At 37.1% G+C, this 13,684-nt stretch overlaps 1 protein-coding gene across 2 annotated transcripts in view; it reads right to left on the bottom strand.

The window, feature by feature from the left end:
- Nucleotides 1-13,684, bottom strand: part of Mast4 (microtubule associated serine/threonine kinase family member 4) — a 158,802-nt gene that overhangs the window by 109,611 nt on the left and 35,507 nt on the right. For both annotated transcript variants that reach the window (XM_047556720.1, XM_047556721.1), the window contains exon 3: nt 1,271-1,347. In XM_047556720.1, coding sequence (XP_047412676.1) covers nt 1,271-1,347 — 77 coding nt within the window. The remainder of the gene's footprint in view (nt 1-1,270; nt 1,348-13,684) is intronic.

The raw sequence follows: 13,684 nt of genomic DNA, 5'->3' as shown, positions 1-13,684 counted from the left end.
CTTCCTTTTCCATATTAGAACTAAAGAAAATCACAGCAATCTAATCAACGGGCACATGAAGGATAGTGAAATTATTATAAAACACTACAAAAAAAAGGAGTAAGATTACATTTTTTTATCTTTGTTTGGTACCAAGGATTGAACCCAGGAGTGCTTACAACTGAGCTATATCTCCAGCCCTTTTTTTTTTACAGTACCACAATTTAACCAATTCATCTTTTTACCTTTTTACTTTACCACCTTTTAGCAATTATTGTGGGTGAAATAAAATGTTATTCCAAAAGAGCAACTACCACTCTCTCCCTTCTTCTCCCCACCATAACAGTCAACTCCCACCCTCAAATGGAGCGACCCCTCTCTGGGGGGGGGGTCAGTGACAGACTGATATTTAAACATGGAACTAAGAGCGCCTGAAAGTTCGTCAGTGTCAAACTTGAGTTTTCCCAAGAAGCAACATGGAAATTGAGCTACACTCTTCCAACCATCATTCTTCACAGTCCTGAAGACCTTTTCCTAAAACACAGGTCCTCCTCAAAATCCTGAGAAGGTTCAGCATCAAAAGTTGTTCCACACCCTGACCTTCATCTGACTTTCCTTCTTCGTGTTCTCCGGCAATCGAGCACGCATATCCCCTACTCTAGCCACGCACTGGGAATTCTTTCTTTCACCTCAATTCTACCTGTCAAAACCTTACCCATCTTTTAACATGTTGCGCAAGCAGCTCCCCCAACTTTCCCTGACTTTCATGATTGGAATTAACCTTTTTCTTCTTTGCATCACTTAGGATAGAACTTGAAATTAAAAAAAAAAAAATGCAAAGCAAAGGAAAAAGTATTCATTGCAGAGTTTTTGTACTATGTCCCTAGCTTCCCTATAATTCTATAAAGTACGTGAAGCCAAGGGCCTCATCTCTTGAATCTTCATCATCCTCACAATGGCCATCTTGAGATACAGACAAGTGTAAGCTTAGGGAGAAACATGCTGAAAGATTCTCAACATTTATCCTCTTCATATGAGCTACAATATCTGCATTCCCCAAGCATATTTCACATGTTTTACAACATCTGAAAATCTATAAAAGGAAAAAGTAATAATTGAAGAAGGACCACATGTAAAAAGGAATTCTGTATTTGTAAAGAATAACTTAATGATAAAACAACAGGAAAACCAGGATAGATGCAAAGACACAACCAGATTTCAAAAGGCCTGACTTCTTTTAAAAAGTAACAAAAAGAAATAAGACAATATTTAAGAAAGGGTGATCGGTTACCTGCATGAGCAGAGAGAGGCGAATGTGGTCTAGGCAATGCTGGTGACTGTCCATTGCCTATCAAGCTTTTCCGGTTGCTTGTTCGCAACTGTCAAAAAGAAAGAAAAATCAGTTTTAAGGGAGAATATAACACCAACAATAGTCAATAGGTCCAAAGGAAGAACAGACTAGGTTGAAGTACCTACAATATTGCTCATGCAATTGCTAATATTTCTGCAGATTATTATGTATCCACTAATATTCAAGGGATGGCAATGTACTGATATTAGAAACTATAATGCATTCATATAGCATAACACCATCAATATTCCTCACTGCCAGTGAGTTATAATCACATGCCTTCTTTCAGCTCCTGTCTGCAAATAGTGACATGCCATATGCACAAGTGATAAATTAAGGATTCAAATCAGCAAACCACAGGTAGCATCTTGTTGACATGAAATTTCTAATAGAAAATTACATGCAATGAAGCGCAATGACATTAATCTTACAATGATGCACTATTAAAAATCTAATTATGTAGACAAATTTCATATTTGTGCCTTTTGTCATAGCACAGGCGATGCCTAAGATAAATGTACTTCACCACTCATTCATTTTTCATCTTGCATACTGCATTCAAATTCTTTATTAAGGTACATGTTTTGTAATCATAAAAACAGATTCTAGTACCTTTAGGATAACAGTGATGGCCCTTTTTCACAAGCATGCTAGCTACTAGTTGTATCTTGAATACCCAGTAAGTAGAAATAAATTACTATACGTGGCCACAAGGCACTTTTTTCTGTTTCTGCTAATAGTGACTTATCTCACTTTGGTCTGCTCTCCTTCACTGCAGATGGGTACGTTGTTCTCCACCACCAGTACAGTAGCTAGAAAAAGTGATTAAAACCCCACAAAGTCCCCTCCTTCACAGTAACACCTACTGTTACACAGGAGGTTCCTGTGTACAGTGTTCAGGGTGCTGTGACTCCAGCCCTCCCCTACTGTGCTGCCCTCAACCATCATGAACAGTTTTATTGCAATGCCATCATTATTCAGGCCAGGCCTCTGTTATGCCAGGTTCCAGAAACAGGAATGTTCACCCAACCCCCTAAATTAGGTAAAGGAGTTGACATATTTCAGGGTTTGTATAAAATATTTAAAAGAGACATTTCTAAATATTCAAGGAATACATTTCAAATCCAACCCAATTTCTTCCAGCATATTGACTTGGGAGCCTGTCCTCTTTCTTAGATGTTTGCTGCTTATTATCATTTGTCAACATTCACATTCATAATTTCTTAAGGTCAGGCCGCATTAGTTTATTTTCCTGACTGCAGCAATCAACATTCCCTAGTATTATCTGAGTTTAATTATGATCATGTTTACTCAGCCTTAAAGAAGTTTGTTGAATAAGAATAGACCCATGATACTTAATTATGAAGGTGGATTGTGATACTATCAACTCATCTATCCAGAACTGTATTCAACCTATTAAATTCATCATCATTAAATCAGATAGTCTGATGGTTTTTAAAAGATACTGTAAAATATAGTTAGTGTTAACTCAAATTAATGTCTCATTCCATTCAGTAATGGAATATTAAACATATTAACCTGCTGATATTAATATAAGAAATTATAAATGACAGATTTATGTCCTGAAATCCTAGCAAACTTGTTTGAATGAATTAATGGAAATTCAGGTAAATTATTTTAAAATGGCTATTTGCATTCTATATATTTATTATTGATCTACGTCATTTATAAAGATTTTCTCAACATTTAATTATTAATATCTACACATGTAAATAAATAAGAGATGTATAACATCAGTAGCATCCAATGAACATCTTATCCAGTGAAATATAATGCTTTAAGAAAGCCTTAAAAATTAAAGTTTTCTAAGAACATATAGAAGACTACTACAATATTACTCCAGAAGCAAAATAGTCAACAATTCAATTTACACATAAACAAAAATGTCACAATTACACCAGTTAAAGTCTATCAAAAAAAGTATGCAAAAGTAATTCCAAAAATACCATCCAAAAGAATATCAAAAATAAATGTGTAAGTAAAACCTGAAGATGGGTTTCATTTAAATAACTGGAGGCACAGCTCACTGATAAATGCCATGAATAATCTAAGAACACTATACAATCAAAAGTGCATTCGATAACCTATCAATCTTCAACAAGAAGGTAGAGATGGCATTAAAATTACAACTTACTTGGACTTTCTTGAATCTCAAAAATCAAACAGGGAACTCAAACATGAAATTCTCCCAAAATGGCAAAACCAGAGTTTATTGAATACAGGCCAAACATGATTTTCATGTATACACAAAGTAAATCTCTATATTTACATATGACCAGTGAACTCCACATCATTTACAACCAGAAGAATGGGAAGTTATACTTCATGCAGGTATAATATGTCAAATTACATTTTAATATCATGTATAACTAAAAAGAACAAATTAAAAAATTTAAAAAGAAGAAGTAGGAGCTTGGCCTCACAAATCAATTTTGGCTAACAATCTTAAGGGTAAAGGGGTATTTTATACTGTGTTTAATTCTGAAATGCCTAGATCTGGTATATATTAATATTTTTAAATCCTGGGACTCTACTGAGACATTCCATGGAATATCCAGGTGGAGGAGGGGAAGGTCTGCCTATCTGAATACTATCACTTCTAGTACCTCTGAGTGTCTTCTAACCTTATTGTTCTAAGTAGGGGATACCCAATAAATGAACTGCAATCTGTTTACGTGTGAGTGAAGCAGGGTACTGGGGACTGAACCCAGGGCCTTGTGCATGCTAGAGAGGCATTCTACCACTGAGCTGCCATCCCCAGCCTTACAATCTGTATTGATCCCACAATAAGGGAAGCTCCAGGTGGGCTGGCCCTTTGAGTATTTGCGTCAATTGCCGGAACACCTGGCACTGCCTCCATTAATAATAACAATGTAGTGTGCTTTGATCGTTCATAGCCATTTTCTCATGGTGCAAAATGCTGTACTGAACTTATGGTCATTATTCATTCATCCAGGTATCACACATTTTTCTGCCAGGAAAGGAGAAGCTTAAGGTATTCAAGCATGAAGCAGGCTCCCCAGGTGTTCGTGACCACACCTACTCATTAATCCATGAAATGATAAATAATGAAGGTATCACTTAGGCAAAATAAATATTTCTTCCCTTTCACCAGCATGACTAAGTCAATTCTGGCTTACTTTCCTGGCAGAATCACCCAAGGGAAAAACAGGATATCTTGCCAGGTAAAACAATAAAGCTACTTCTCTTATATCAGAACTGTCTCGTAATTTATCCTCTAACATTTGGCCTCATAAAATGTTTTCTCCAGTTTTCATCCTTAGAGACATAGGTGTATCGCCACAAAAAACGAAACTAAAGAATGGTAATGACTCAGGTTTCAGACTTCATCCTCAAACGCATTAGTTCAACCTCACCCTTCAAGAAGTAGGGAGAGTCCTTTACCCTGCCCATAATCCAATCTCAAAATCAAACCAACACCCACTTCTTCTCACAAAGTGCTTCTTCCTCTTAGTCCTCTAGTTGAATTTACAAGGAAAAACTTACTTTTGCCTGTCCATGCTCAGTTTATTCTCTGAATTTGGAAGGTGACTTTCATTGTCCTATTAATACAATGGCAAGGATTCTTATAAAACCAGATTTAGGGAGAGAAGACAGCCATGTACAACTTGAGACAAAGCAACAATGGATTAGGACAGGAACTCATATCACAAGAAAGCGCTTCCTACCTCATTTATCTGGTTCCTCCCTGGAAAGAACCACCCAGTGACAACTAAAAGGTGCAGAAAGAAGGATCCTACACAGGGCACAAGAAGTGTGCCCTGCCCACCATGGATTGGGAGTCTGAGAAGAATGGGAAGGTGGACGGAGGATGAAGATGTTTTGGTATGAGTAGGACTGACTGCTCTGGAGGGCAGGGAGGCAAGTACATGGGGCAGAACAGAGTGTAGGAGTGTCACAGTCTGATGGGCCCTGGAGAGCGATGTGAGGCCACCACAAGGAAGTGTTGTATTTGTCTGCATGGCTTTGCTTGGACAGGTGAAGTAAGGATTGAACAGGGCACCAGCCCTGCTCCTCAGGTTCACTGTCACCATCACCCAAGCAGTTTCACAATGAGCTTGTCATTCTCTTAATTACTGCCAACAGCGCCTTCCATTTGCTTGGAAGATAAAAAGATGGCTCAAGCATTTCATCATCTAAATCAAGCCTGACTTGGGGTGAACACAGAGAAATATGGGCTACTGAGCGGAAGGATGGGGGGGTACAGAGGGGAAAGTATGTATTTCTGATCCAAATCACCCACATTCCATTTCTGCCTAAATTGTCCTTAAGCTCAGGGCTCTGTAAGAAAGGTTTGGCAGGTTCTGTGTTTTATGTCTGAATCTGTCACATGTCTCCTTACAAAAGAACCTGTTAGCCAATTTCCTACTAAGTTGTGAGGCCCAGCAGGATGTGGCCTTCTGCAATGGTACTGAGTAGCTGGAACCGCACTTAATTTTAACTGAACATTCACTTTGAGACATGAATTCTGGCCTGTTGATTATGGCAAGACAAGTGAGAAGGGGAAACCCCAAGAGCAGTCAGCGCTACCTTCACAGCTGGCTTAAAGGTCAACGCTTCCTACAACACGTGACCAACTGCCAATGAGGGGGCAGTAATGACAGTGGATTGAACGAGGAGAGCCCCAGCAATAGTGGGAAGCAAAGTTACATTTACTAATTTCATCTTCATGAAATTTTGACAAATTTGCACAGGAGACCAATTATAAACCAAAGCTTACCATCCGTGAACACCGCCAACTATGACCTAAAACCATAGATGAAACTTAACATTGAATATTTCTTAAATAGAGAATAAGCTGAAATAGAAGAAAGAGCAGGACCAGGAGACAGACATCATCTAGTGAGTAGCTGAATAAATGTGATAAGTTAGGTAACTTTCACCTTCCATATATTTACAATGAAGTGGTGGATCAAATGAGAGAAACAGTCATAAGTGTTTTTTTTTTTTTACTAAGAATTTTTTAAAGATATAAAAAATGATCCAATAATCCCCACCACACTGAATGAATAACTGCTTCATTTATCATATCTTAATATATATGTATCATATACATACATATATGTAATATATAACATATCATATATATCATATCACATCATATATATGAGATACATATATATTTAAACTATACATATATATTTATGTTGAGAGAGAGAGAGAGAGAGAGATTAAAGATAGGGAAATGTGCTTTCTGGTATACAAACCAGTAACTCCTTCATCTTCCAAATAGGGCAAGTACTCAAGAGCTGTGGCTTATAGCTTTCCCATTCATTGTTGGTACCACTGTGGCATATATGTATTTGTATAATGAGCAGAATGGGTATGATTTTACATTTTATTAGTGGAATCATATATCAGGAAAAAACAAAAAAGACTGGGAATCATGCACAAATTTTAATGGGTTTTCTCCTAAAGATAACACATGTCACTTCCTTTCTATTGACTAGGCTATTTTAAAACTATCAGGGTTAAAGGTTAAGCCCTAGAAAACTGATAGTAATGTGAATGATCCTTGTCCATAAAGATAAAATGAATTTTTGCCTGGTGGAGGTATGATTAACAACCTCCAATACAGAAAGATGACCTCAAACCTTAATGTCATGATGCTGTACGATATTAACCAGTTTTGCAACCACAAGCAAATTCCTTTCATAACTCATTTCATATATACATGTACATATATATACCCATATATGTTTTTAAAATCTCCATTGAGTCTGCTTAATATGTTACTGCTGTTCTAATTAATTAATACTTTAAATAAAAATCTTTCACATATGTTGCATTTTGTACGATAGTAAGGCTTTTGACTTTTGGATAAATTATACTTTAGCATACACAATACATTATAGATTTTCTATAACTACCTTTTTTCTACTCAATGTTATATTTTGAGATTTAACCATGGCAACATAAATCTGGGTCTAATTCATTTCTGTTTTAAATTATTCATTTGACACATTTTAAGAATTTTAGGATTCTTAAATGTTCTAAAATTATATATTATGGACATTTCTTTTTCCTCTATGCAACCTTAAATATCTAGGATTGTGCATTTGTAAATCTAGTTGCAAAAGCCTTTCAAATATCTTTAATAAGATATTATTACTTGAAAGAAAAATTATATCAAGCAAGAAAATCTTCCTTAAAATCTTCTCTGGATACTTCTCCCTAAATCCTGCTTGTTGCTACCTCCACAAATCTCTCTCTCTGTCTCTGTGTTACTGTGTTTTCCTAGAAATAACTTGACTTCCTCATGTAAATCAATCACTCCTTTTCTGGGGCATCTTCAAGTCAACACTCCACTCCACCACTTTTCCTGAACAGCACAAGGCCACACCTCATGGCTGGTTGGAAAAGTTCCATTACTCCTTAAAGGCAGCGAGAACAAAGCTTTACTATTTCTGTCTCTGTCACATATGCTTGTAGTTTATAAAGTTAGGATCTTGCTGATGTCTTCCCCATTGCCCCTGAAATCCAGGTTCCTCCAGGCTTCCATGAAATCATTCAGTATATTACTTTTTGAGTGCCTAGGATATGCTAGGCACTATTCTGAACAAACAAAAATACCTGGCCTCATTTTGGAAGAGGAGCAGAGAGTAAACACAATAAGTTAGTCATATTTATACTGTGTGAGATGGTGATAGAAGAAAAGTAAGGCAGATGTCGGACAGGAAGGACAGGGGTGGGAAGTTCGGATTTTAAACAGGTGTTCAAGAAAGGCTCTTGGTGATATTCAGGAAGACCAGAAGTGAGGAAATGAAAGTGCAGCAGGAGCAAATGCCCTGAGGCATGAGGGTTTCAGGAACAGCAAGCAGACCACTGAGGCAGAAAGTATGGGCAAGGGGGTGCGCGGGGGGCGGGGGGGGGGTTGTCCAGAAAACTAGAGCAGAGAGAAATGAAAAAAGGCACATCTTGGCATCTCGCAGGCCACAGTAGGAAGTCTATAATTTTCAGTCTGAGTGAAAATGGAAGCTCTTGGAGTGTTTTGAACACAGTCTGACTTTTGTTTTAAGAGGATTGTTCTGGCTATTAAATTGAAATAGTTGGAGGAGGAAGCAGGAAGACCAGTTTGGAAGTGAAGTTGATGTGCATCCCAAATGCACTCTCATTGCCTGTGATTCTGTTTAAATAGAGTATTTTATTTTAAAATCTGAACAAAAATGGTCACAAAGTTCAATGCAAACATTACATATTAGTCCATACTCTTTTGTACAGCCTCCAAGCACTGGTGAATTAGCAAGTGCTGATTCTGCAACAACTACCAAGCCCTAGTACTTCAGGCTTTTGCATATTTGCATGAACTAATGACCTACTTCATAGTTATCAGGGTGATGTAATTGTTGATATGGTTGGCTTGATATATAACTAAACTTTTCCATTAGCAGAAAAGCTCTTTTAAAGGCATTAATTATAGTAGAATGAATGGTTGCTCATGCTGTTTCCTCTATGAACAAAAAATTTAGGATGATTACAGAGTGAAGGACTAGTCTTTGAGATTTCAAAAATTCTGAGGAAATCGATAGGAATATATATGCATGTATAATAGTACAATTTAATATATACACATATATATACATATATGCATGTAAGTATATGTGTACACATAAACACACACACATAGTAGCATTTATAGTGCTTCTTAGAAATACTAATCCATTAAGAAAAACTCATAAAGAGTCTGGCCCCATTTCCTGTCTTCATAGCAGACAAAAGAGAAAGCGGAACATGCAGATATTAGTAAGCATATCCAACGTGACAAAATTTATGAGAGAGCCTTTTCTTATGTACGAAATGCTATGGGAGATAAGAAGATGAAGATATTCTCAAATATTGAAAATAGAAGGCTGATTCATAGAAAACTACTAGTATTCTAAGGCAACATCTGGAAAAGAGGCACAAACAAAAATTTGTTGCTATCTCAAGTGTAAGATAAATTCACAACCAGCTTTTATATGTGTTTTCATAATAAACAAACCTCGATTTCACAGCATATACTAAGAATTGCAATTACCCATCAGTAAATTTATTTCATAAATTTCATCTATGAAACTTCATAGGATTTGCTTAAATAATCTCTTGATCTCTATGACCTACCTGACACAAATACATTTAAAAAAAATTTTTTTCTTCTCAGTTATTCTCCACTTCATGGCTACTTCACAGATGGCATACTCACACAGTTATTTAGATGTAGCTGACATGGTGAGCTTTGCTGTCACATTATCAGCATGCAACTGATGATGAGTGACATCTACCATGTTCTGCCACGTAATCAAGACAAAGATTATCACTCTGTGGTCACTCAGTCATTCAATATCATTCAGCATAGATTTGTAATCTAGAATGGGGGATAAGTTTCTTAAGTATAAGGATCATGTTTATGTGATACTAAACTTCTTTGGATACTAGAAAGGAAAGAAAATAAAATGATTGACTAGAGATACATTTTAAAAATATTGGGTGGGGGGCAGTGCTGGGAATTGAACCTAGGACCTTGTGCATGCTAAGTACATACTCTAACCACTGAGCTACACCCCAGCCCCCATATTAAAGTTTTGAATGACTAACTAAAAATGGTTCCTAACTTTAACAAGTTCATAATTTTAAAGATATTTTTTAGTTGTAGATGGACACTTTATTATTTTGTTTATTTGGTGCTGAAGATCGAACCCTGTGCCTCACATGAGCTAGGGCAAGAGTTCTACCGCTGAACCACAACTCCAGCAGAATGAGTTCATAATTAAGCCTGGAAGACAAACATAAGTCAAATTTATTATACTAAATTGATATAGGATGGCATTATAATTATTTACTTCTAGTGAAGTGAGTAAATCCTTGTATATAAATAAGAAAATACAAAGAGATTAGGACAACTGTGTTGCTAGACACAGGGTATGAACCATCTCACTAGAAAATATACATACAAATCAGTCTGAACAAAATGATGTTCAGACTTGGGATGAGGGTGGGAAGAGCACTGGAAGGCTAAGTCTAAGAGCTGAAGAGCCCTTTCTTGGGAAGGTACTCCATGGGCTGATGCTGGCCAACAGATGGTATGGTCTCATTTCAGATTTCTAAGGTCTAGTCTACCTGCAAGGAAAAAGCATTGCTATTTCCTGGCTGGGCCTACCTGTAGGCAGGGGTTTCAAAGTGATAAGGGGGAAAAGCGGGGTTGGAAATGATGGAGCCAGTTTTGTAAATGGTTGAAGGTCAGGGTTCTGTGGTTCTGAGACCCAAGCCTTTGATTGCACACAGGGAAGGTGTAGTGAGGGACCAAAGAGAAGGCTGCAGACATACTTGGGAATTCACAAAAAATAAACAAAGCACCAACTAAAACCTTCCTTCCAAACCTCTACTTTACAACTATGTATTGCTGGATGGAGATGTGTATGACATAAAAAGTTATTGTTTTTTTTTTTTAACTCCCATGATTTGTACTCAATGAAAATATCAAAGTCAGAACTTGATATATCTTTTCCCAAGTAGCAGAAACCAAGGTCGAAATGCCATGGTAAAATGACTTTAATTAATTTACTGGCATTAGATTATACTAATTGGCCATGATAAGGATATAAATCTTAAAAAAGGGTCTTAGAACGTGGTGGTTGCATACCAAAACAGAAAAAAAATTCACCAACTTAAATCTAATGTTCCATCAGTCTTTTTGGATATATCATAGTAAATTTTACTATTTACTTTTTTCCTCTGAGTGTCATCTACTTATATTTGTTTTAAGAAGTGGTCTTTGGCTTTAAAGGGTGGGACTGGGAGATGTTCATTTATTCAAATCTGTTTATTATTATTTTTAGTTGTATATGGACATGATTTTATTTTATTTATTTATTTATAATGTGGTGTTGAGGATTAAACCTAGTGTCTCACACATGCTGGGCAAGTGCTCTATCACCTAGCTATAAGCACAGACCCTCAAATCTTATTTGGGGATATATATATACACACACACACATGCACACACACACACATATGCATATATGTGTACACATATGTGTGTGCACATATGTGTGTGCACATATATATGCATGTGTGTATACATACATGTATATATGCGCATGTGTGTGAATATGTATTAATCACTGAGGTAGCATACTACTATTTACTCATTCCAACCTTCTCCAAACAGAATTAAATCTCAGTTTAACTTGGTACACCTAGAAATATTTAACTTGGTGACACCTAGAATATTTAACTTGGTGAATATATTTTAGTCTATAGTATACTTTAGCTACACGCTAAAAGCTATTCCGAAAAGTAAAAAGCCGTTTCCTCTCTCTGGATGCAAAGACTGCAAGACCACTCCTTTCGGACCCTTAAAAGTGAGAGATTACTTCTGGGGCCACAGAATCTCCTTTGCATGACACTCAACAGAAATTTATTTCAGCCCGGAATGAGCAGCATGGCTGTTGAACGCCTTCCAGCTGTAAAGCATTTTGCTTTTGTGTAGCAGTCTGGCACACCACTGTGTCCACAAGTGCACTGCCCCAGTTCCATGTGCCTCCACCACCAGAACACAAACACACAAACGTGCACAGCGGCATCAGAGCCACACTTTGTTCTTTTCTGTGAGGCAAAGTCATGTGGCAAGAAGCCAGTCTCTTTCTGTTCAATGTGTTTTGCTGCTAGCTGCTCCTAATTCAGTATCTTGCAAAATGACATTCTGTTAATGACATGAATGTCAAAGCTGTGATAATGGCAGAAGTAGAAGGAAATGTTCCTAAATGGAGAAGCAACAGGAAAACTGCCAAGTGGATATTAAAATAAGTTGTGTGTTTTACCCCCTACTTCAGTGCTTAGTCCCCTCCCATTTGTTCCCAGCATGAAAGAGAAGTGGTACCCTAAGGAAAAAAGAATAGGTAATAGCTCACCTTAGTGAAAGGGCAGGGGAAAAAAACAAACCAAGAAAACCTACCAAGAGGTCAAAGGAATGTTTCCCTTAATTAACTTGACAGATGTCTTTTCTTCTCCTCATTTGCATCCACTGATGTTTTCTTAGTCATTTTCTCATTTTGCCAAGATGAAATTGGCCACAAGGAAGCCATTCTGTTGCTAAAGACAGGACGACTGGGGAGATACCAGAAGATGCTGGGCTATAAGTTACTCTGTATTCAGTTTGGGTAACCAGTGCTACTTACTGTTGTTATTTGTGGACTGAGTAAACTGAATTTAGGGTCTGAAAAATGATGTGGCAACTTGCCAAGGCAGCACCACTAATTAGTGGCAAACAAAGCCTAAGAGGGGTGATGGGGATCCTACAACCAGGACACTTCAAAGTTAGAAAGTGCCCTAGATATATGCATACATTTAACTACTTCTTATGTGAAGGCATGATAATTCTCCTTCACAAAGACAGAATAAGTTCTATTTTAGACATAATGGATGTGAGCACTTGCTGTTGGTAGACTCAATTTCAAATTTCAACTCCCCCTGAACCTCAATTTACTGATATGTAAAATAAGGATAAGAATATTAACTACCACAGAGGGCTACGTGGAGATTAAATGAGATAAAGTATGTAAAGAAATTAACATGGTGCCTAGTGCACCGAAAGCACTTATAAATATTAACTGTCAAAAATAAAGCATGTGGTCTGTCTCTCTCTAGCACGCATTCTTTCATGCATGATGCTTGCATGCTTGGAATGTCACACTAAGGCATTCCCTCACTGATTGTGGAATAAGAAGTGTATCACTGCCCATAGAATTAGCTTCTCAATCAAAACAATGAATTATGCAAGAATTGAAGAGGCTAACTCAGGCAGCAAGACTCCACAGTAAATACACATATTGCAAAGACTCCAAGTAAATATAAATATCGCAGAATGTGTCAATAAGAAAGAGACTTGTTGGCTTTAGAAACAAAAAGAAACAAAGCTTAAACCCAAGTTCAGAGTATTCACCCAGCACTAGCCAAAGGCTTCAAACTGACAGGGTCAGGCGGAACAACATGCAGGGGGACTGGGAACTGCATCCAGTAGACTTCAGGATTTCAGACCAACTGTCAAAACTATGTGCATCAGCTCAGCTTAGACCAGTGCCTTCAGTCATTTAAAATATCTGACATGTCTTTCTCTGCTACCATATTCCTCAAATAATCTGATAAACTTCACAGAAGGGTTTGTCCAAAAAGAAGAAAACAATAATAATAACAGCAGCTATTATCAACTAAGTATTTATTATATTCCAAGCAATGGTTTAATTTTCCTGAAGGTCTTGAAAGGTAGAACTCGGAACACTGAAGAACTGAGAAGTTCCATAACTTACCCAGATGGCACAAATAGTAAGTGGGAAA

Source organism: Sciurus carolinensis, chromosome 6, assembly GCF_902686445.1.
Source record: "Sciurus carolinensis chromosome 6, mSciCar1.2, whole genome shotgun sequence".
NCBI classification, from domain to species: Eukaryota; Metazoa; Chordata; class Mammalia; order Rodentia; family Sciuridae; genus Sciurus; species Sciurus carolinensis.
This window is presented reverse-complemented; position numbering and strand designations above follow the sequence as displayed.